Source organism: Tachyglossus aculeatus, chromosome 18, assembly GCF_015852505.1.
Source record: "Tachyglossus aculeatus isolate mTacAcu1 chromosome 18, mTacAcu1.pri, whole genome shotgun sequence".
In the NCBI taxonomy this organism is placed as follows: domain Eukaryota; kingdom Metazoa; phylum Chordata; class Mammalia; order Monotremata; family Tachyglossidae; genus Tachyglossus; species Tachyglossus aculeatus.
This window is the reverse complement of record NC_052083.1, coordinates 25015262-25039809: the sequence shown is the minus strand read 5'-3', so window position 1 is coordinate 25039809 and position 24548 is coordinate 25015262. Positions and strand designations below refer to the sequence as shown.

General features: G+C 45.0%; 1 protein-coding gene across 1 annotated transcript in view; it reads right to left on the bottom strand.

Moving 5' to 3' along the window:
- OCA2 (OCA2 melanosomal transmembrane protein) overlaps positions 1 to 24548 on the bottom strand; it is a 207786-nt gene that overhangs the window by 79540 nt on the left and 103698 nt on the right. Inside the window, exons 16-18 of the mRNA XM_038760386.1 lie at positions 23862 to 24009; positions 17658 to 17715; positions 14403 to 14511 (exon numbers count right to left, since the gene is read on the bottom strand). Coding sequence (XP_038616314.1) covers positions 14403 to 14511; positions 17658 to 17715; positions 23862 to 24009 — 315 coding nt within the window. The remainder of the gene's footprint in view (positions 1 to 14402; positions 14512 to 17657; positions 17716 to 23861; positions 24010 to 24548) is intronic.

Below are 24548 nucleotides of genomic sequence, written 5' to 3'. Positions count from 1 at the left end.
CATCATTTTGGATATATCTCCCCACTCTCCAAAAACTTCAGGGCTTGTTTTTTCCATGGTATTTGTTAAGTACTTGTATCCTCCCCCATGCTTAGAACAGTGTTTTGGACATAGTAGGTGCTTAACAAATGCCATCATCATCATTATTAGAGAAGCAGCTTGGCTCAGTGGAAAGAGCATGGACTTTGGAGCCAGAGGTCATGGGTTCTAATTCCGGCTCCTCCAGTTATCAATCAATCGTATTTATTGAGCGCTTACTGTGTGCAGAGCACTGTACTAAGCGCTTAGCACTGTACTAAGTTATCAGCTATGTGACTTTGGGCAAGTCACTTAAGTTCTCTGTGCCTCAGTTCCCTCATCTGGAAAATGGGGATGAAGACTGTGAGCCGCCCGTGGGACAACCTGATCGCCTTGCATCCTCCCCAGTGCTTAGAATGGTGCTTGGCCCATAGTAAGCACTTAATAAATGCCAACATTATTATTACTATTATGTGCCAGGCATTGTACTAAGCGGTGGGGCAGGTATCCAACCTAATGAGGTTGGATAGAGTCCCAGCCCCACATAATAATAATAATAATGTTGGTATTTGTTAAGTGCTTACTATGTGCAAGGCACTGTTCTAAGCACTGGGGGGGATACAAGGTGATCAGCTTGTCCCACATGGGGCTCACAGTCTTAATCTCCACTTTACAGATGATGTAACTGAGGTATAGAGATATTAAGTGGCTTGCCCAAGGTCACACAGCAGACACATAGTGGAACCAGGATTAGAACCCATGTCCTTCTGATTCCCAGGACCATGCTCTATCCATTTGACAATGGCAATTATTCTCTACCTCAAGTAGAAACTCCTGACTATTGGCTTCGAGGCAGTCAATCAGCATTCTTCTTCCTATTTATTCCTTTCTTTTCCCACTACTCTCCAATTCATGCTCTTCTCTCTTAAGCTAACTTATTCATATACCTCATTCTGAAATCTCGCCTCAATTCTCAACTCTCCCACTGCCACCCTCTTGCTCCCACTCTCCCCACAGCCAAGAACTCCCTCACCCTTCTTTCTCCCCACTGCCAATGAAGGCCCTAGAGAAATCACATCCCTCCTGACGATCTTCCTCAATTCATTTCTAATCTTCTCTGCTCAGATTCTCTCTACTGCCTTTACGGCAATTCTGACCTACATAAATCATGATCCCCCGTGGTCAGGCCGAGGAGAAGGGCCGAGTCCCGATCCTGGGAAGTCGGAGAAGGGCTGAGCCGTGATCCCTGACATGGATTTGGGCCAAGCTGTGATCCTGAAAGAATACAAGGCATAGAGAGGGACCAGAGATCTGATTCTGAACGGTTGGGATACCCAGACGTTTTGGTGTCGAGAGTTAGGACTCTGGAGGAGTGAGCCACCCAGGCATTCAAAACTCCTGTCTGTCCCAAGAAGGGAAAATATGGAATGCATAGGACCCAAAAGAAGCTAACAGGAGTCCAGGAGCTCCTAAATTGATTCTGGGATTTAGGACTAAGAACTCCCAGAACCATCACAGGGACAGAGATGCTAAAACAAATCAGAGATAGAAGGAAGTTAAAGAGTATAAAGATATATACCCAAGTGCCTTAGTGGGCATGCAGGAGTCCTCTAAATGCACCCACAGTTCCTTAGATGGCCTGGCTGGTATTTACAAGCCAAGAACCTTCAATGCAGTGGACAGTTAAAAATGAATTTTCAAGGTTCAGTGCTTTTCAAATGTTACTCTTATGTCACTTAAGCATAAGAAATGTGAAGAGCGGACCTTTAATAATCAAACACACAGACTGAATTATTTAGATTAGCAGTGGTAACCCTTTAAGATTCTCACACACACTGAAAGATCATAATGTTAAAAATGCATGAAGGTTGAGATGTGATGAAGAATTCCATTGTTAAAATAACCGTTTTGAGTCCATTTGCCAAATCTAACTAAAATGATTATATTTTAACCCCTCGGCATTTATCTAAACACACTGTCCTGAAGAAGTTTAAGACCGGATCCATTTGTCTTCAATTTTGTGAGGAAGAAAGAAACATAACAGTTCTAAGGCAGAGATCACACAATCCGCTTGCATTTCAAGAAGATTATATCTGCATCTTAGAAGAATGACAGCTTAATCAATCAATCGGTGGTATTTCAACTGAGCATCTGTCCAGTGTGCAGAGTACTGTAGTAAGCACTTGGGAGAGTACAATGCGGAAGAGCTGGTAGACACATTCCCTGCCGATCCTATTCCTCATCCTCCCAAGCCCTCCTAAAGAGTCAGCTTCTCCAGGAGGCACTCTGGGAATAACTCTCCTCATTCCCAGCCATGCTACCCAGCCAGGCTACATTAGCACAGATCTTTTTGTCTGTCTGTCTATTTGTATATAAACTTAATAGTCTTGCAAGCCACTATGGCCTGCACCTGGAGACAAAAAGAACAGGTGACGGTGGCCCTGAAATGAAAATGAAAAATTTCAGGAGGGACGATTTTGGCATAATCATTGATTTTTCTAAAGAACTATTTAAGGAGGGGTAGGAGATTTTAAGGAGGAGTAGAAGATTGTAAACTCCTTGAGGGCACGGATCCAACTCTACTGTACTCTTCAAAGAACTCAGTACAGTGCTCTGCACAGAGTAGGTGCTCAATTAAGACTACTAATCATGTGACTTGCTCCAGATAAATCCAAAAAATGAACACGAAGAGGAGTTGGAAGGAAAGTTTTCAGAAGCAGTGGTAGACAGGGTGATAAGAGAACTACGAAAAAGCACTCCAGGACTGACAGATTAATTTTCGGGGGAATGCTGAGAAGTATCAGACCTGCTACTGAACAGATTTTAATGAGATTTGGAGAACGGGTAATATAGGGAGAACAAGGAGGCAGGATATCCACCACTTTCCTGAACAAGAGAGACGAAAAGGAGGATGCCGATTATGTGATCTTCACGGGCCCACTTCTGAGGAACCTGGAGGTAATGGTGGATGAGTTGATCCACAAAATGCAGAGAAGTGTGGTAACAGGGAAAAAAGATTGTGAACTGTCTGGTGGATCTAAGGGAGATCTTTGCACGTGCCAAGGAAGGGAGTTAGGTATCACTCCAGCCTGGAGTGGGAGAATGTTTTCGGCAGAGTGAGCCATGTTTTTTTTTCTATTAAAGCATGTCTACAGAATGCCAGAGCGGGTCAGAAAAGCCACGACATTATTTGTGTCACCAAAGTGAATACGCAGATCGATGAAGACATAGATGTTGGGACGGAGGTTGAAGCAGGGAGTGCCTCTCTTACATACTGAGAGGAAGGAAAGACAAAATGTCAATTGGAGCTAGTTATGTCTTCTCGTTATGGTAGCCAAGGAAAAAAGAAGTGGACCACTGTTTACAGATGTATGAGGAGTACAGGAGACATTCAGATGTTAGAGAAGCAGCGTGGCTCAGTGGAAAGAGCACGGGCTTTGAAGTCAGAGATCATGGGTTCAAATCCCGGCTCTGCCGACTGTCAGCTGGGTGACTTTAGGGCAAGTCACTTCACTTCTCTGTGCCTCAGTTACCTCATCTGTAAAATGGGGATTAAGACTGTGAGCCCCCTGTGGGACAACCTGATGGCCTTGTACCCTCTCCAGCACTTAGAACAGTGCTTTGCACACAGTAAGCGCTTAATAAATGCCATCATTATTGTAATTATTATTATTATTCAGAGGCAAAATGAACATTGAGAAATATCAACTGATAAGATCGGTGTGGGCAGACATCCAGAGAGAGTGATTAACAAGATAAACCTGTGGTCAAAAGTTCAGAACACGTGCACGTGGGCCAAGATAATGTCAAAGAAAATTGGGAGGGGAAAATAGAAGAGGATGAAAGGTAGACAAACCCTTGGGAGCCACAGAATTATTGGGCAGTATCAGAGTGAGAATGATGAAAAGGTTTTTTGTTCCCAATGTTTTTATTCATCAGTCAAGGATGACCGGTGCCCAGGAACACACAGCACATTTTTTTAAAACTTTCTTTCATGCTCTGAGAGGCCACAGGATTGACATCACGAAATGAAAGATTACGCATTTGGATGGGGAGCTGAAGATCAATGCATATGCATTTTACAGACTGATTTTTATACATTTTAGTGTGCAGAAGGTGGCAAGAGAATGAAGTTTTAAAGGTCACATCCTGCTGCTGTGTGTGTGATGGGTATTCCCCAAACTGGCAAAGAGGAGAAGAGGGATTGGGGGAACTCATGGCAGCAGCAGCAGAGAAGTTGCCCAAAAGATACAGAAATGGAAATTATCACGGGCTAACAGAAAACAGAAAGAAAGGGCATTTTACATGGAGAAATGTTACATAAGCAGAAAAATTGGGTCCAGGGCTAAGGATACTTGAAGGAAGAGAAGAAAGAAGCCTTCCGTGTTTGACTAAGTTAGATATGAACGAGAGATGCAAGGATGTGGCACAGCATGGGGATGTATGATAAACTACGGTGAACATGAAGGACAGGGGCCACATGGACTCCTCATATCCACGGACAATCGGTAAAGAGATTGAAATACCACAGCACCATTCATCATGACAGCCAGTTGTGAAAGACAGCTGGAAGGTTTGGACTAAGGAACTGAGGAAACAGAGTTGGGAGTTTTAACACTTAAGGAATGAATACATGTTTTCAAAATAAAAAAAAACATGGAGAATTACAGTCAAAACTCCCTGTAGGAATTCACATTTTATGGGAAAGTCAGAATGAAGAATATGAAGGGAGTAAATGAAAGTTACAGAATTGGAAGTTAGAGTGGATTTGGGAATGGGGGGTTAGAAGATGGATTTTGGATGAAAGGAGAGGGGCCAGTAAAGGCCAAACATCCCAAAACACAGGTGAGAGGGGGGTCATCCAGACAAGCTTGGGACGGGGCTCAGTAAGAAAGAACTCAAATACATAACTCTGGACTGAAATGTACTCCTCTGACAAAATGAGCAGGTGGCCTAATGGAAACAGCATGGGACTGGGAATGAGAGGACCTGGGTTCGAATCCCCCATCTGCCAACTTCCTGATGCATGACCTTGGGAAGTCATTTCACTTCTCTGGGTCTCCGTTTCCTCATCTGAAAAATTGGGATGAAATACTTCATATCCTTCTTACTTAGATGATGAGCCCCTTAATTGGGTAGGGACTGTGTCTGTCCTGATTATGTTGTACCTGCCCCAGTACTTATTATATTGCTTGGCACATAGTAAACACTAATTATTATTATTAAACGTCATTATTAGGTAACTAGGGAATCTACTCCAGCCTGACACCAAGCCATGTCTAGACCCCCTGACGGCAGGGTTCTCTGGTTACTGCTCTCTGACGGGGGCATTTTTCCAGCACACAAGGTGGTCCTTGGCTGGAGGCCTTGAGAAAACCGATTTTAGATCCGCTTTACTTGGGAAGGATGAAAAGGCACCTGCTTCCTACGTTTGGATCATGACCCACTTTACTATCAAGAATTACACATGAGCCTCGCTTCTGAAACTTCGGGAGCGAGACCATTCATGGAGAAGGTGGTTTTAGGAAACGGCACCAGGAACATACCCCCTGGACCACAGAGGGCAGTGAGCAAACAGGCAGGTGATGTGAACAACCGTGTGAACACAAAAGAATTAGTTTTTCATTTTCATGTTCCGAACCCACCCATAATCAAAGTGACCATGGCATAATGCCAATGTTGTCCCTCAGAACCAAGCTAGAGCATGCAGTTGCCTTGGTAACCACTGTGGTCTCTGCTCCCCGCACTTGCCAGCTACTTTTCAGGGTTCTTGATGGGTTGGTCAATCAATCGTTAGATCAATGGCATTTACTGAGTTGTCTACACCCTCTGTCATGTTCCTCTCCTCCAAATCTCTCCTTGACCCTCTACAATCTGGCTTCCGTCCACTTCACTCCACAGGAACCACCCCCTCAAAGGTCACTAATGATCTCTTTCTTGCCAAACTCAATGGCCTCTACTCTGTCCTAATCCACCTCGAACTCTCGGCCACCTGTAACACTGTCGACCAACCCCTTCTCCTGGAAACATTAGCCAACCTTGGCTTCACTGACACTGTCCTCTCCTGGTCCTCCTCCTATCTCTCTGGCCATTCGTTCTCAGTCTCCTTCTCCCACCTCCCACCCTGTAACTGTGGGGTTCCCTCAAGATTCAGTTCCGGGTCCCCTTCTATTCTCCATCTACCTCCACTCCTTTGGAGAACTCATTCACTCACTTAGCTTCAACTAACACCTCTATGCAGGTGATACCCAGATCTACATCTCCGACCCTGATCTCTCTTCCTCTCTGCAGTTTCCCATTTCCTCAGGCCTTCAAGACATCTCTCCTTGGATGTCCTATCACCACCAACTAAACAAGCCTAAATCTGAACTTCCCACCCAAACCCTGTCCTCCCCTTAACTTTCCCATCACTGTAGACGGCAACCACCATCCTTCCTGTCTCACAAGCCCATAACCTTGGCATTATCCTTGCCTCCTCTCTCTCGTTCAACCCACATATTTAATCCACAACAAACTCCTGTCAGTTCCACCTTCACGACATCGCTAAAATCCACCCTTTCCTCTCCATCCAAACTGCAACCGTATTAATACAGTCACTTATCCTATGCCGCCGCTATCAGCCTCCTTGCTGACCTCCCATCCTCCTGTCTCTCCCCACTCCGGTCCATACTCCACTCTGTTCATTTTCTTTCAAAAACGTTCAGACCATGTTTCCCCACTCCTCAAGAACCTCCAATGGCTGCCCATCCACCTCCACTGGCTGCCCATCCACCTCCACATTCATTCATTCAATCGTATTTATTGAGTGCTTACTGGGTGCAGAGCACTGTACTAAGCGCTTGGGACGTACAAGTTGGCAACATAAAATGAAACAAAATCTCACCATTGGCTTTAAAGCACTCAATCACCTTGCCCACTCCTAGCAGCACGGTACAGTGAATAGAGCACAGGCCTGAGAATCAGGTGGTCATGGGTTCTAATCTCAGCTATGGCACATGTCTGCTGTGTGACCCTGGGCAAGTCACTTCACTTCTCTGTGCCTCAGTTACCTCATCTGTAAAATGGGGATTGAAACCGTGCGCCCCACGATTTGCTTGTATCCACCCCAGCGCTTAGTACAGTAAGTGCTTAATAAATGTTTTAATAAATAAATATTCTTCTTATTATTAATACCTCACCTTGCTACTCTATAATTACAATCCAGGACACACACTTCACTCCTCTAATGCTAAACCTTCTCACTGTACATTTTTCTCATCTATCTCACCGCTGACCGCTCACCCATGTCTTGTCTTTAACCTGGAACATCCTCCCTCCTCAAATCAATCAATCAATCAATCAATCGTATTTATTGAGAGCTTACTATGTGCAGAGCACTGTACTAAGCGCTTGGGAAGTACAAATTGGCAACACATAGAGACAGTCCCTACCCAACAGTGGGCTCACAGTCTAAAAGGGGGAGACAGAGAACAGAACCAAACATACCAACAAAATAAAATAAATAGGATAGAAATGTACAAGTAAAATAAATAAATAAATAAATAAATAAATAAATAGAGTAATAAATATGTACAACCATATATACATATATACAGGTGCTGTGGGGAAGGGAAGGAGGTAAGACGGGGGGATGGAGAGGGGGACGAGGGGGAGAGGAAAGAAGGGGCTCAGTCTGGGAAGGCCTCCTGGAGGAGGTGAGCTCTCAGCAGGGCCTTGAAGGGAGGAAGAGAGCTAGCTTGGCGGATGGGCAGAGGGAGGGCATTCCAGGCCCGGGGGATGACGTGGGCCGGGGGTCGATGGCGGGACAGGCGAGAGCGAGGTACAGTGAGGAGATTAGCGGTGGAGGAGCGGAGGGTGCGGGCTGGGCAGTAGAAGGAGAGAAGGGAGGTGAGGTAGGAGGGGGCGAGGTGATGGACAGCCTTGAAGCCCAGGGTGAGGAGTTTCTGCCTGATGCGCAGATTGATCGGTAGCCATTGGAGGTTTTTGAGGAGGGGAGTAATATGCCCAGAGCGTTTCTGGACAAAGATAATCCGGGCAGCAGCATGAAGTATGGATTGAAGTGGAGAGAGACACGAGGATGGGAGATCAGAGAGAAGGCTAGTGCAGTAGTCCAGACGGGATAGGATGAGAGCTTGAATGAGCAGGGTAGCAGTTTGGATCGAGAGGAAAGGGCGGATCTTGGCAATGTTGCGGAGCTGAGACCGGCAGGTTTTGGTGACGGCTTGGATGTGAGGGGTGAATGAGAGAGCGGAGTCGAGGATGACACCAAGGTTGCGGGCTTGTGAGACGGGAAGGATGGTAGTGCCGTCAACAGAGATGGGAAAGTCAGGGAGAGGACAAGGTTTGGGAGGGAAGACAAGGAGCTCAGTCTTCGACATGTTGAGCTTTAGGTGGCGGGCGGACATCCAGATGGAGATGTCCTGAAGGCAGGAGGAGAGGCGAGCCTGGAGGGAGGGGGAGAGAGCAGGGGCAGAGATGTAGATCTGGGTGTCATCAGCGTAGAGATGATAGTTGAAGCCGTGGGAGCGAATGAGGTCACCAAGGGAGTGAGTGTAGATTGAGAACAGAAGGGGACCAAGCACTGAACCTTGGGGAACCCCCACAGTAAGAGGATGGGAAGGGGAGGAGTCTCAAATCTGACAGATAATTATTCTTTCCTCCTTCAAAGCCTTACTGAGCACACACCTCCACTGAGAGGTCTTCCCTAAGTCCTCCTTTCCTCTTTCTCCACTCCATTCTGCATCTCCCTGACTTGCTCTCATGATACATCCCCCTTCCAGCCCCACAGCACTGATGTACATATTTATAATTTATTAATTCAATTCATTCATTCAATCGTATTTATTGAGCACTTACTGTGTGCAGAGCACTGTACTAAGCGCTTGGAAAGCACAACTCGGCAACAGATAGAGACAATCCCTACCCAACAACGGGCTCACAGCCTAGAAGGGGGAGACAGACAACAAAACAAAACAAGTAGACTGGCATCAATGGCATCAAAACAGACACATAGAATTATAGATATATACACATCATTAATAAAATCAATAGAATAATAAATATGTACATATACACCCAAGTGCTGTGGGGTGGGGAGTGTAGTAGAACAGAGGGAGGGAGTCAAGGCGATGGGGTGGGGAGGATTAGAGGAAAAGGGGGGCTCACACTGGGATGGCCTCCTGGAGGAGGTGAGCTAATTTATTTATATTAATGTCTGTCTCCCTTCTAGATTGTAATCTCATTGTCGGCAGGGAATTTGTCTGTTTATATCGTACTCTCCCAAGTGCTTAGTACAGTGCTCTGCACACAATAAATGTTCAATAAATATGACTGAATGAATGAGCACTTACTGTGGGCAGAGCACTGTTCTACGCACTTGGGAGAGTACGATACAACACAGTTGGTAAGCACGAGCCTTGTCCACAAGGAGTTTATAGTCTAGAGGGGAAACAGACATTAAAATAAAATACAAATAAAAGAAATGGGGGAGTATAAGGATAGACTGTGAGCCCCCTTCTAGACTGTGAGCCCATTGTTGGCTCTATTTGTTGCCAACTTGTACTTCCCAAGTGCTCAGTACAGTGCTCTGCACACAGTAAGCGCTCAATTAATACGACTGAATGAATGAATGAATATTTACATAAGTGCTGTGGGGCTGGAGGTGGCAGCGCTTAGAACAGTGCTTTGCACATAGTAAGTGCTTAGTAAATGCCATTAAAAAAAAGTGATAGTCAGTGATACTGAGAAGCAGCATGGCCTAGTGAGAAGCTGGGTTCTAATCCCGGCTCTGCCAACTGCTTGCTCTGTGACCTTGGGCAAGTCACTTAATTTCTCTGTGCCTCAGTTTCCTCATCTATAAAATGGGGGTTAAATCCCACTCCCTCCTACTTAGATTGGGTGCCCCATGTGAGACAGGGACTGTGTCCAACCTAATGAACTTACTTAGAACATGCAGAGTAAGAGCTTAACAAATACCATTAAAAAAGTGCCCAAGGGGTACAGATATGCCTGCACAGGCAACACAGAAGGGAGGGTGATGGGGTGAAATTAGGGCCTCATAATCTAAGGCCTCTTGGAGATGATGTGAATTTGTGGAATTTGTGGATCGGGAGAGGGGGAGTTTCAGGCCAGAGGGAAGACATGGGCAAAATTTCAATGGCAAGGCAGATGAGATCAAGGTATAGTGAGTCGGTTGGCATTAGGAAAGCAAAGTGCGGTGGCAGGATAGTACTAGGATATCAGTGAGGTAAGAAAGGAGGGGGAGAGCTGATTGGGTGCCTTAGGGGCGATGGGGAAGTGTTTATGATTAATGCAGAGATGCCAGTAATTCTGCAGTGAAAATTCTTCACCATTGATAGCATGCAGAACCGGAAGCAGAATCCCAGTTCTGATTCCCACAGCACTGCTCATACTACTGGGCCAACAGCAGGATTGTTTTAAGTTTAGAAAAGAGCAGTCCATTTTAAAAATGTGTTGAAAGCCCTCCTTTAAAGAAACCATCTCCTTTTAGCTAGGTCCAGTTGCCTCAGAACTCAGGTATTTTATAACTCATTAATCAATCAATCATATTTATTGAGTGCTCATATTTATTGAGCAGAGCATTATACTAAGCGCTAGGGAAAATAAAAAACACAGTTTGGAGACATATCCCTGCCCAGAATGATCTAAAGGAGGAGACAGAAATTAATATAAATAAATTATGGGTACGTACATGGCAACCTTGGTGTCACCCTTGACTCAGCTCTCTCATTCACCCCACACATCCAATCCGTCGCCAAAACCTGCCAGTCTCACCATCACAACATTGCCAAAATCCGCCCTTTCCTCTCCATCGAAACCGCTACCTTGTTGGTACAATCACTCATCATATCCCGACAGGATTACTGCATCAGCATCCTTTCTGATCTCCCAACCTCCTGTCTCTCCCCGCTTCCGTCTATACTTCACTCTGCTGCCCAGATTGTCTCTGTACAGAAACGCTCTGGGAATGTCTCTCCCCTCCTCAAAAATCTCCAGTGGCTGCTTATCAACCTTCGAATCAAGCAAAAACTCCTCACTCTTGGCTTCGGGGCTCTCCATCCCCTCACCCCCTCCTACCTCACCTCCCTTCTCTCCCTCTACATCCCAGCCCGCAAACTCCGCTCCTCTGCCGCTCACCTCCTCACTGTGCCTCGTTCTCGCCTGTCCCGCCGTCGACCCCCGGCCCACGTCCTACCTCTGGCCTGGAATGCCCTCCCTCCTCACATCTGCAAACGAGCTCACTTCCCCGCTTCGAAGCCCTAATGAAATCTCACCTCCTCCATGAGGCCTTCCCAGACTGAGCCCCCCATTTTTTCTCTGCTCTATCCCCCTCCCCGCCCCACAGCACTTGTGTATACTTGTACATATTTATTATTCTATTTATTTTACTACTGATGTGCATCTATCTATAATGCTATTTATTCATTTTGATGCTATTGATGCCTCTCTACTTGTTGTGTTTTGCTGTCTGTCTCCCCCCTTCTAGACTGTGAGCCCGTTGTTGGGTAGCGATCGTCTCTATCTGTTGCCGAACTGTTCTTCCAAGTGCTTAGTACAGTGCTCTGCACACAGTAAACGCTCAATAAATACGATTGATTGAATGAAATGCTCTGGGCCTGAGGGAGGGGTGATAAATGGGAGCAAATCCAAGAGAAAGGGCGATGCATTTGGGAGCGGAAGAAGACAAAATGGGGGCTTAGTCACGTAGGGGATATACCTTCAATAAGGCTTTGAAGGAAGGGAGAGTAATTGTCGGATACAAAGAAGGAGGGCACTCCAGGCCAGAGGCAGGATGTTGATGAGAGGATGGAGGCAAGATAGATGAGATTGTGAGGGCCGGTTTGGAGCAGAAAATCAGCGAGGTGAGGTAAGATGGGGCAAGGTGATTGAATGCGGTAAAGTCGATGGTACGGAGTTTCTGTTTGATGCAGAGGTGAAGAGACAACCACTGGAGTTTCTTGAGGAGCGGGGAAACATGGACTGAACGTTTTTGTAGAAAAACGATCAGGGTAGCAGAATGTAGTAAGAATTGGAATGGGTAGAGAGAGGAGGCAGGGAGATCGGCAAGGAGACTGACTCAATAATCAAGGTGCGACGGGATAAGCGAAGCAGTTTGGATGGAGAGGAAAGGATGGATTTTTAGCAATGTTGTGAGGTGGAACTGACAGGATTCGTGATGGAATGGATATGTGGGTTGAGTAAGAGAGAGGAGTCATAGATAATTTAAAAATTGCATACTTCTCAACTGAGTCACAGGAGGATACTATGAAATACTGAAATGAGATTACAGACAGTGCTGTAAGCACAGAAGCAGGGTGGCTTAGTGGAAAGAGCAGGGGCTTGGAAGTCAGAGGTTGTGGGTTCTAATCCTGCTTCGCCACTTGTCAGCTGGGTTACCTTGGGCAAGTCTCTTAACTTCTCTGTGCCTTAGTTACCTTATCTGTAAAATGAGGATTAAGACTGTGAGCCCCATGTGGGACAACCTGATTACCCTGTCTCTACCTCAGTGCTTAGAACGGTGCTTGGCACATAGTAAGCACTAACAGACACCATTATTATTATTATTATTATTCTTAGTGCCAAGGTGATGGCTTTTAAGACAGGAAGGATAGTGGTGTTGTGTACAGTGACGGGAAAGTCTAGGGGAGGACAAGGTTTGGGTGGGAAGATAAGGAGTTCTGTTTAAGACATGCTAAATTTGAGGTGATGGGAAGACATCCTAATAGAGATGTTCCAAAGGCAGGAGGAAATGCTTTATTGGTTGTCACTATTATCCTTTATTCATCACAGTGCTTAGCACAGTTCTTGGCACATAGTAACATTTTTAAAATGCTGCAATTATTATTACCATTATCATTATTATTATTTCCATACTGGGAGCCCGTTGTTGGGTAGAGACCGTCTCTATATGCTGCCAATTTGTCCCAAGCGCTTAGTACAGTGCTCTGCACACAGTAAGCGCTCAATACGATTGAATGAATGAATGAATGTCCTTGTTCATTTGTCAGTTATTTATATCTACTCCTTTACCATTACTATGATACATTTGTTCATTCATTCCAATTTTCTCATCCATTAGATTCTAAGGGATTATTACATTCTCAAAGGCAGAGATTTCAACTCTTAATCCATTTGTATTTTCCCCAAGTGCCTAAAGTGGTGTTCTGCACACAGGAGCTCTCAGTACAGTGCTCTGTACCCAGTAGACATCTATTACAGTGCTCTTCACTCCAAGTGCTTGATCAGTTCTGCTGAAAACAATGCCAATTGGGAATAGCAGCTGCTTCCACTGCTACAGCTTCTATGGCAATGGATGAATTTGGCAATTTCAGAGGCCAGCGAAACATTCTTGGCGCTCTCTGACCCCTGAGTTGTCTGCTGACCGGGATCACCGGGAAAACCGGACACTGCTTTGGAACCTGTGGCCAGCAGAATCCCACCACTTCCTATTGCCCTTATCTCTGTGGCTGCTAATGCTCTGTCCGAAATAGTCCCAGCCCCACCCTGGGGATTTACTATTCTATTTATTTTTCATTTTGTTAATATATTTTGTTTTGTTGTCTGTCTCCCCCTTCTAGACTGTGAGCCCGTTGTTGGGTACGGACCATCTCTATATGTTGCCAACTTGTACTTCCCAAGCACTTAGTACAGTGCTCTGCACATAGTGCTCAATAAATACGACAATGAATGAATGAATGAGCAGCCTAAATTCCCTTCACAGTGAGACCAGTACTGTCCCTGAGGAAAACAGCCTATATTTTGTTAATGATGTGCACTTAGCTTTAATTCTATTTGTTCTGACGACTTGACACCTGTCCACATGTTTGGTTCTGTTGTCTGTCTCACCCTTCTAGACTGTGAGCCCGATGCTGGGTAGGGACCGTCTCTATATGTTGCCGAATTGTACTTCCCGAGTGCTTAGTACAGTGCTCTGCACACAGTAAGCGCTCAATAAATATGATTGAATGAATGAGTGAATGAATGAGCAGCCTAAATTCCCTTCACAGTGAGACCAGTACTGTCCCTGAGGAAACAGCCTGTATTTTGTTATTTTGTTAATGATGTGCACTTAGCTTTAATTCTATTTCTTCTGACGACTTGGAACCTGTCCACATGTTTGGTTTTGTTGTCTGTCTCCCCCTTCTAGACTGTGAGCCCGATGTTGGGTAGGGACCGCTTCTATATGTTGCCAACTTGTACTTCCCAAGTGCTTAGTACAGTGCTCTGCACACAGTAAGTGCTCAATAAATACGATTGAATGAATATTTCCGTGGGGCCAGTTTGGCCTGGACTGAAGGTGGAGCGGGAGTTCAGAAACCACCCTGGTTCCCCATCCCCAAATAAGGCCAAGAAATCACACTTACCTAGATCTAGATGTATGGCAGGGACGAACGAATTAAGAAAGAAAACGAAGATAACAAATCCCAGCACCAACAGGCATTTGACGAGAAGGATTCCGTCCGCTATTCTGTGCTGTGGGAAGGAAACGGCCCGGTGTTACCCAGGAAATCCTTGTGCTTTCTCCGATGCATTTTTTGTCCTGCCTGAATTGGCTCCTCTGCCTCTCTCTCCAATGAAAGAGGTTTGAAATGTGGACTTGTGAAAAGCCTGCGATGATAGTGCTTGCTTTCTAAAGTGATAAATCTGGGATGGTTAAAAACCAATGAGCTTTCATGTTTTGAAATATCAAGACATCACAGAGTCAATCATTTATGAGGTACAGTATCTCCAATCTCCATTTGAGGGGGAAGGGAGAGAGTTAATCAATGCTCCTCAGTCTCTGGCCTTTCGCATTAGCTGGTCTGGATGCAGGATAAGGGGAGCATGGCAGGATTAAGAAGCAGCGTGACTCAGTGGAAAGAGCCTGGGCTTTGGAGTCAGAGGTCAGGGGTTCAAATCCCTGCTCCGCCAACTGTCAGCTGTGTGACTTTGGGCAAGTCACTTAACTTCTTTGGGCCTTAATTACCTCATCTGGAAAATGGGGATTAAGACTGTGAGCCCCCCATGGGACAACCTGATCACCTTATAACCTCCCCAGGGCTTAGAACAGTGCTTTGCATGTAGTAAGCACTTAATAAAATGCCATTATTATTATTATTATTATCATTATTATTATAAGGTAACATTGTAATGTTGGGTATTCAAGGGTCTGAGGCTTCTGACCCCACAGGAGCCGAATGGGACTGAAACCCTCCAACCCAAACACACGCCGGAAAGAAATGTGGAAATCAGAAATTGCTGGGGCAGAGACAGATGCCCTACCTCTTCTCTTATTCATGCACATAAAACACATGTGTGTGCCCTCTAGACTGTAAGTATTCATTCAATCGTATTTATTGAGCGCTTACTGTATGCAGAGCACTGTACTAAGCGCTTGCTGTTTGTTGTGGGCAGGGAATCTGTTGCAGTGCATTCTCCCAAGCGCTTAGCAGAATGCTCTGCAGCTATAAGCACTCAATGAAAATGATGCTGATGTTTCTGTGCTTTAATGTGTCTTCATGTATGTGTGATTACGTGGTTGTCTACATGATTGCGTATGCCTGAATGGGGTGGGGTTGGGGTGTATATGTGTGTATGTGTGTGCGTGTGTCTTCACCTCAGATCCTCCCAGTGGGAGCTGAAATAGGAAGAGCAAGTGAGTCTCCGAACAGCAGCTCTCATTGGGTCACGGGTCGGGAAGCGCAGCCCAAACAGAAAAGAATTAAAGACAAGGGAGACCTAGGGCCGGGATAATCAATCAATTCATCAATCAGTGGTACTTACTGAGGGCTTCCTGTACTTTTGTTATTCATTCAATCGCATTTACTGAGCACTTACTGTGTGCAGAGCACTGTACTACGCGCTTGGGAAGTACAAGTTGGTAACATATAGAGACGGTCCCTACCCAACAACGGGCTCACAGTCTAGCTTTGTTATAGTATTTGTAAAGCACTTACTATGCAGTATCAGGTGCTGTATTAAGCACCCAGTCTCTTTCCCATATGAGACTTTATGCCCCATTTTACAGATGAAGGAAGTGAAGCATAATAAAGTTAAGGGGCCCAAGGCCACCAGAATCAGGGTTAGAACCCAGTGCCCATGATTCCCAGGCCCGTGCTCTTTCCACGAGATGCTTCTCTAAACACTGTACCAAGAACTTGGGAGATACAATATAAAAGAGTTGGTACGCACTTTTCCGGCCCACCGTGGGCTTACGGTCTAGAGGGAGGGACAGACATTAATATAAATAAATAGGATAGGAAAGAGAATCCCAAAGAGAAGGAAAGAGAAACAAACCAGGACCCAAAAAAAGAACTCAGAGCCTCAAAGGAGGATGGGGGAAACTGAAGAGACCTGGCCTGGGAGTCGGAAGGTCATGGGTTCTAATCCTGGCTCTACCACTTGTCGGCTGTGTGACCTTGGGCAAGTCACTTCACTTTTCTAGGCTTCAGTTACCTTACCTGTAAAATCGGGGATTGAAACTGTGAGCCTACTTGGGACAGGGACTATGTCCAACCCAATCTGCTGGTATCTACCCTCGGCGCTAAGTACAGTGCCTGGCACATAGTAAGCACTTAATATACACCATTTTTTGATAAAGGAACACAGCCTAGGGCCCAGCCCAAGGCCCAGAGACAGCGAGGAACAAAATAAATCACCTGGAGACTGGAGGAGGGTGAACAGAAAAGCACAAGTGGACGACCACTAGAAAAAGCAGGAAATAATTAAACATGCAAGCAAAGTCAGACTGAGAGAAATGAGGACACTGCTGGGGAAGTGTAAGATGGTTGTTTCATTGAGGACTTTAGGGGAGGGAGAGGAGATTGTTTGGATGAGTTAACTAGATGCTGTGTAAGCCCGCGGATGGAGAAGACTGTCAGTGACGGGGGAGAAGTTTTGGGATGTGGGTATTTCTGAATTTCTCATTCCCTAGTTTCTCAGGTCAACTACATTTCTGACTCCACCTTCATTAGGCCCTGCCTTACTGAGAGTTCAAAGCAGGTTCCTCTAAATATAAAAGAACGGACTAGAATACCACTCTCAATTGTATCCTATTTCTGAGTGGACCAGAAAAGACCGAAAACAATCCCTTGCTTTTCATGAGGCTAATCTTCATGTTTCTTGTGCTCCACCTCAAAAAGACCGCCGTACTGAAATACTCCTCAAACAATCTGCCTCCAACAAAAGTCAGTTGGTTCTTGGTTGGTGGGAGAGTAGCTTCAAGTTGAACTTTTACAATGAATAGGGAGCTTCTATCTAGCTACTATAAAATAATCAATTTATTGGACCGAGATTTAAAAAATAAATTCATTAATCCTTTTTCAGAGGGTACAGACTTCCAACTTCACCAGTTTTCATGTCGGTAACCCATATCCATCCATCTTCCCCGCCTCCCGCCCACCTTCATTCAGCCTTTAAGTTCTCTTAGAATTTAGCTGGGACATCACCAAAACAAAACTGCTTTTTGAGTAGCTGTAGCCCTCTTCTTACCTAGACAGGGAGGTGAGATAAGAACCTCCCTTCCCCGACCTACCTATTATTATCTAGGCATCGAGGCTGGAAAGCCAAGGGAAGCAGTTCCAAGAATAAAACCACTGGAAACTTCAGAAAGCCAATGGGTCCCCTCCTTCCATTCTCACCTTCTTTTGGAGCTCCTGGATGTTTGCCTCCCAGTTTTTATCTTCCTGAGATATCTGTCTGAAAAAGAATATCGTGTTCATTAGAGTTTGCAGGAGAGTTAACAGTTCAGCTACATCCTTGAGCAGCCATTTCTGGACAGGATCTGTCAGCCTTTGGGAACTCAGTTTTGCTCCGGTAGTTTGGCCACAAACCAGCTTGCTTGGTTTCTAATGAAAGTAGCCTAGTAGTCAGGAGAGAGGTTCAAGTCCCCAGTCTGGCCTAAAGCCAGCTAGGTGACCTTGAGCAAAATAATAATAATAATAATAATAATGGCATTTATTAAGTGCTTACTATGTGCAAAGCACTGTTCTAAGTGCTGGGGAGTTTACAAGGTGATCAGGTTGTCCCACGGGGGGCTCACAGTCTTAATCCCCATTTTACAGATGAGGTCACTGAGGCCCAAAGAAGTTAAGTGACTTGCCCAAAGTCACACAGCTGACAATTGGCAGAGCCGGGATTTGAACCCATGACCTCTGACTCCAAAGCCTGTGCTCTTTCCACTGAGCCATGCTGCTTCCCTTATATTTAAATTTCACTTAAATTTCTCCTTACCTGTTTCCTCGTCTTTAAAATGAAGGAAAGATACTTGCTCTACCTACCTCTGAGATGGTGAACCCCATGTGAGACAGGATTGTCTTGTATCCACCCCAGCAGTAGTAGTAGTAGTAATTAATCAATCAACCGTATTTATTGAACACTTCTGAGTGCAGACCACCATACTAAGAACTTGGAAAAGGACAGTACAACAGAGTGGGTAGCATGAATTTAAATTAATACATTATGGCTCTGTACTCCAGTGCAGTGGGGCTGAATAAGGGGTGGTTGGTGGATTGGCGGGGGTCGGAGTGCTGGGGAAGTCTTGTTGGGATCTTAGAAGGGTTGAGAAGATGGGTAGAGTTTGTGATTTGATTTGATTCATGTGGGGAAGGAAAAAGTTCCAGGCTGGGGAATGGTGTGAGTGAGGGAACGGAAGCGGAAGAGCGGAGAGCGAGGTTAGTTAATGTGGGAGGAATGAAGTGAATGAGCAGAAAGCCTTGAAGCCAATCATGAGGAATTTTGCTTGACGAGAAAGAACATGGGAAACCAGTGTAGGATTCTTAGGAGAGATGTGTGCCACGGGATGACTCAAAATCATCATAATAATGGCATTTATTAAGCGCTTACTATGTGCAAAGTACTGTTCTAAGCACTGGGCCAGCAGCTGCATGAAGAATAGATTTTGATCAATCAATTAATCAATCAATGGCATTTGTATGGGCAGAGGGCTTGGCCAAGTTGACAGATGTGATCCCCGCCTGTATAGATCTGTCATTTATTTATCTATTTATTTTTATTATTGTTCATTTCCCACGCTAGACTGTGGGCAGGGAATGTGTTTGATGTTATATGGTACTCTCCCAAGCACTTAGTGCAGTGCTTTGCACACAGTAAGCGCTCAATAAATACAGTTATTAAATAGTTTATAGTCTATGGGGGAAATAATAAATAATAATAACTGTGGTACTTGTTATGTGCTTACTGTGTGCCTGGTACTGTCCTAAGCTCTGGGGTAGATACACAGTCCCTGTCCCACATGGGGCTCACACTCTTAATCCTCATTTTACAGATGAGGTAACTGAGGCCAAGAGAATAATAATAATAATAATGGCATTTGTTAAAAGCTTACTATGTGCCAGGCACTGTACTAAGCTCTGGGCACTGTATTAAGCCCTGCTAATTATGGTACTTGTTAAGTACCATAGCGCTTACTATGTTCTAAGCGCTAGGGTAGATACAGGAGAGTCAGGTTGGACATAGTCCCTGTCCCACATAGGGTTCACACTCTTATTCCCCATTTTACAGATGAAGTAACTGAGGCCAAGAGAATAACAATAATAATAATAATAATAATAATAAGAATAATGGCATTTGTTAAGCGCTTACTATGTGCCAGGCACTGTACTAAGCTCTGGGCACTGTATTAAGCCCTGATAATTATGGTACTTGTTAAATGCTTACTATGGTCTAAGCACTAGGGTAGATACAGGAGAGTCAGGTTGGACATAGTCCCTGTCCCACATAGGGCTCACACTCTTATTCCCCATTTTACGGATGAGGCGACTGAGGCCCAGGGAAGTGAAGTGACTGGCCCAAGGTCACCCAGCTGTGGCATGTGGCAGAGCTAGGATTAGAACCCATGACCGCCTGACACCCGGGCCCATGCTCTATCCACTAAGCCAAACTGCTTCTCCAGAGTAATTGACTTGGCCAAAGTTACACAGCAGACACATGGCAGAGGCGGAATTAGAACCCAGGTCCTTCTGACTCTCAGGCCCAAGCAAAGCCACTAAGACATGCAAACATTAAACTAGATTAGAGATCAAGGAATTAAGTGAGTATAAGATTATTTACATAACTACTGTGGGACTGGGATAAGTATCAAAGTGCTTGAGGTAATGATAATAATAATAATAATAATAATAATAATAATAATAATAATAATAGCATTTGCTAAGTGCTTACTATCAATCATATTTATTGAGTGCTTACTGTGCGCAGAGCACTGTACTACTACTACTAATAATAATGGCATTTATTAAGCGTTTACTATGTGCAAAGCACTGTTCTAAGCGCTGGGGGGGGGGTTTACAAGGTGATGAGGTTGTCCCACGTGGGGCCTCACAGTCTTCATCCACATTTTACAGATGAGGGAACTGAGGCCCAGAGAAGTGAAGTGACTTGCCCAAAGTCACACAGCTGACAAGTGGCGGAGCCAGGATTGGGAAGTACAAGTTGGTAACATATAGAGACGGTCCCTATCCAGCAGCGGGCTCACAGTCTAGAAGGGGGAGACAGACAACAAAATAAAACATGTGAACGGGTGTCAAGCCATCAGAATAAATAGAAGTAAAGCTAGACACACATCATTAACAAAATAAATAGAATAGTAAATATGTACAAGCAAAATAAATAGGGTAATAAATCTGTACAAACATATAGACAGGTGCTGTGGGGAGGGGAAGGAGGTAGGGCGGGGGAGAGGAAAAAGGGGGCTCAGTCTGGGAAGGCCTCCCGGAGGAGGTGAGCTCTCAGTAGGAGTCTTTTAGACTGTGAGCCCACTCTTTTAGACTGTGAGCCCACTGTTGGGTAGGGACTGTCTCTATATGTTGCCAACTTGTACTTCCCAAGTGCTTAGTACAATGCTCTGCACACAGTAAGCGCTCAATAAATACGATTGATTGATTGATTGATTGAGTTTACTATGTGCAAAGAAAGCACTGTTCTAAGGTACAGAGCCAAGGGCATAATCGGCGCACGCGGGACGACAAATGGGAGAAATAAAGGGCTTCGTCTGGAAAGGCCTCTCAGAGATGTGATATGAGAGAGGGTTTGAAGGTGAGGAGAGTGGTGGATTGTCTGATGTGAAGCGGAGAGGGAGTTTCAGGCCCGAGGGAGAACGTGGGCAAGGGCAGGATAAGGTGAGATCGAGGTTGGCGTCCGCGGAGCAGAACGTGAGGGCTGGGATGTAGGGAGAGAGCTAACTGAATGCCTTAAAGCTGATGGTAAGGAGTTGTATTTGATGTGGACGTAACTGGGCAACCACTGGAGGTTTTTGAGGAGTGGGGAGTTATGGCCTGAACAGTTTTTTTCAAAAAATGATCTGGGTAGCATGGTGAAATATGGGCTGGAGAGGAAAGAGACAGCATAGGCTGGAGACAGAGAGACCAGAAAGGCCTCTTTTCCCAAGCTCATTCTCCCTTCTGTGTCTATGCACTTCAATCTGTGACCTTAGGACATTTAAGAAGCGGTACGGACTAGTAGATAGAGCACGGGCCTGGGAGAAGGGCATGGGTTCTAATCCTGGCTCCGCCACTTGTCTGCTGGGTGACCTTGAGTCAGTCACTTAACTTCTCTGTGCCTCATTTCCCTCATCTGTAAAACGGGGATTAAGACTGTGAGCCCTATGTGTAATAGGGACTGTGTCCAGACTGATTATCTTGCATCTACCCCAGCAATTAGAGCAGTGCCTGGCATATAGTAAGCGCTCAACAAATACCATTATTATTATTATTATTATTATTATTATTTGATATTCGCTCCACCCCCACTCCTATAGACCTTACATACATATCCTTAAATTATATTTTATAAATGACTTATTTATTCATATTAATGTCTACCTGCCTACTGTCTGCCTGTCTACTGTTTACTGTCTAGACTGTAAACTTGGTATGGGCAGAGAACATGTCTGGCAATTCTGTTGTACTGTGCTCTCCCAAGCGCTGAATACAGTGCTTTGCACATAGTAAGCACTTGACACCTGTCCACATGTTTTCTTTTGTTGCCTGTCTCCCCCTTCTAGACCGTGAGCCCGTTGTTGGGTAGGGACCGTCTCTATATGTTGCCAACTTGTACTTCCAAAGCGATTAGTACAGTGCTCTGCACACAGTAAGTGCTCAATAAATACGATTGAATGAATGAATAAATACAGTTGCTTGATTGATTAATTGATAACCTACCATGCACCTAAACCACAAATTTTGGATCACTGATTTTTTTTCTTTTTTCACCCCAGAGTGGAAGTGCCTAGGGTCACTCTAATAATAATTAATAATAATAATTGTGGTATTTGGTAAACACTTACTATGTGCCAGGCACTAGACTAAGTGCTGGGGTGGCTACAAGCAAACTGGGCTGGATACAGGAGGCTCACAGTCTCAATCCCCATACTACAGATGAGATAACAGGGACATGGAGAAGGGAAGTGACTTGCCCAAGGTGACACAACAGACAAGTGGCAAAGTCAGGATTAGAATCCAGGTCCTTCTGACTCCCAAGCTCAAGCGCTATCCACTAGGCCATGCTGCTACTCTAAACTTCTCGACTCTAGAGTGGGAGTTCTGGGTGGGCAGGGAGCAACTCCGTTATTATACCATATTCTCCCAAGTGCTTAGTACAGTGCTCTTCCCTGAGCAGGTGCTCAATAAATAGCACTGGTTGACTGCAGAGACGGCAGGGTTGAATCTCTGGCATCTAGGGAAGTCAGGATTGTAAGGGAGTACTATGTTGGTGTTGGGGAGGGAGGGGTGATATCCCAAACTAACAGACATTCGAGGACTGAGTTCAAGGGATATTGGGTGTGGATGAGGTGGCAGATTAGAAGGTAATGGTGGTTGTTGCTTGTTACTTTTGTTACTTTTCATGATCTCGGGCCCAAACCTCCAGGAGTGCTTTTTCAGCAAATCACTGAATATTTCATTTTATTGCTGCTCATTTTCCATTGTGGAATCTTCAAAATCTCAGATGAACCATGAGAAAAGTGAAATGCTCTTCCTAAGGCACTAAATTTTTCAAATCATTCTAGAAGAGGGGACTAAATGGAGAAAGTCAACAAACAATATCAGGCCTTTAATCTTGGCTCTACGATTGGCCTACTGGGTGGCCTTGGGCAGATCCATTAACTTCTCTGCACCTCAGTTTCCTCATCTGCAAATCGAGAGTTCACTATGTGCTCTCCCTCCCCAGGACAGGGACTGTGGCTGCCCTGATCATTTTGTGTCAATCCCAGTGCTTAGCAAATAGAAAACACTTACCAAATACGATAACGATGATGACGATGATAGAGGAACTAAATGCATTTCAGTATTTTTACTGTTCTTTGTCCTCTTTCAATAGGATCCCTATTATTTTTCTTTATGGTATTTATTAAGTGCTTACTATGTTCCAAGCACTGTACTATTCATTCAATTGTATTTATTGAGTGCTTAACTGTGTGCAGAGCACTATACTAAGCGCTTGTACTAAGGGCTGGGGTACATACAAACCAATCAATCACAGTTCATGCCCCACATGGGTTTAATTCCCATTTTACAGATGAGGTAACTGAGGCCCACAGGAGTTAAGTGACTTGCCAAAGGTCACAAAGCAGAAAAGTGGTGGAGCCAGGATTAAGAACCCAGCCCCAGGCTCTACTCACTAGGCTATGCTGCTTCTAACACATATTATAATAATCCATAAACTGCATCAAGTTACAGATCCTTTTCATTTCCTACAAAATTAGATATCCAGCCACCCCCAGCCCACCCCACCACAATAATAATAATAATTTGACTATTTCTCTGAAGAACCCCACCCCCTCCAAGATTCTGAGGGTGCTTCGGAAAACCACATCGCTGCTGCTGTACCTCTGAAATGTTTTGAGCTTTCTCTTCAGGAGGAACTCCAGAGCCTGCACTTTCTGCGTGAGGAGGCACTTCACGGCCGTCTCCTCCCGACTAGCAGGGTTGATGCGCTGGGCCGTCAACTTCCACACGTGGATTTCGTGCTTCAGTTCTAAGAATGAACAGCATCAGTCTTAAGCCACCGGGCTGAGGGAGACACACCGTAGCCGAATGGAAAGTGCACGGGCCTGGGGATCGGGGGACCACTGCTTGCCTGCTGTGTGACGCTGGGCAAGTCACTTCTCTGTGCTTTGCTGGGGGAGGACAAAGGGGCTCTGAAAGCACCTCTGTGTCCTCCTCAACATGCTTCAAATTCATTCTCCAAAAAATGGGGATTAAATACATGTTTTCCCTCCTCCCTAGACTGTGAGCCCCATATGGGACAGGGACTGTGTCTGACTGAATTGTATCTACCCCAGTGCTGCACATAATAATCACATGGTAAGCGCTTAATAAATGCCATTATTATTATTAACAAACAACACAGTTATTATTCAAACAGAAACTCCTCACCACTGACTTTAAAGCACTCAATCACCTTGCCTCCTCCTAGCTCATCTCACTAATCTCCTACTACAATCCAGCCAGCACACTTCTCTAGACAAATGCTAACCTTCTCACTGTGTATCTTGTCTACCTCGCCGTTGTAGG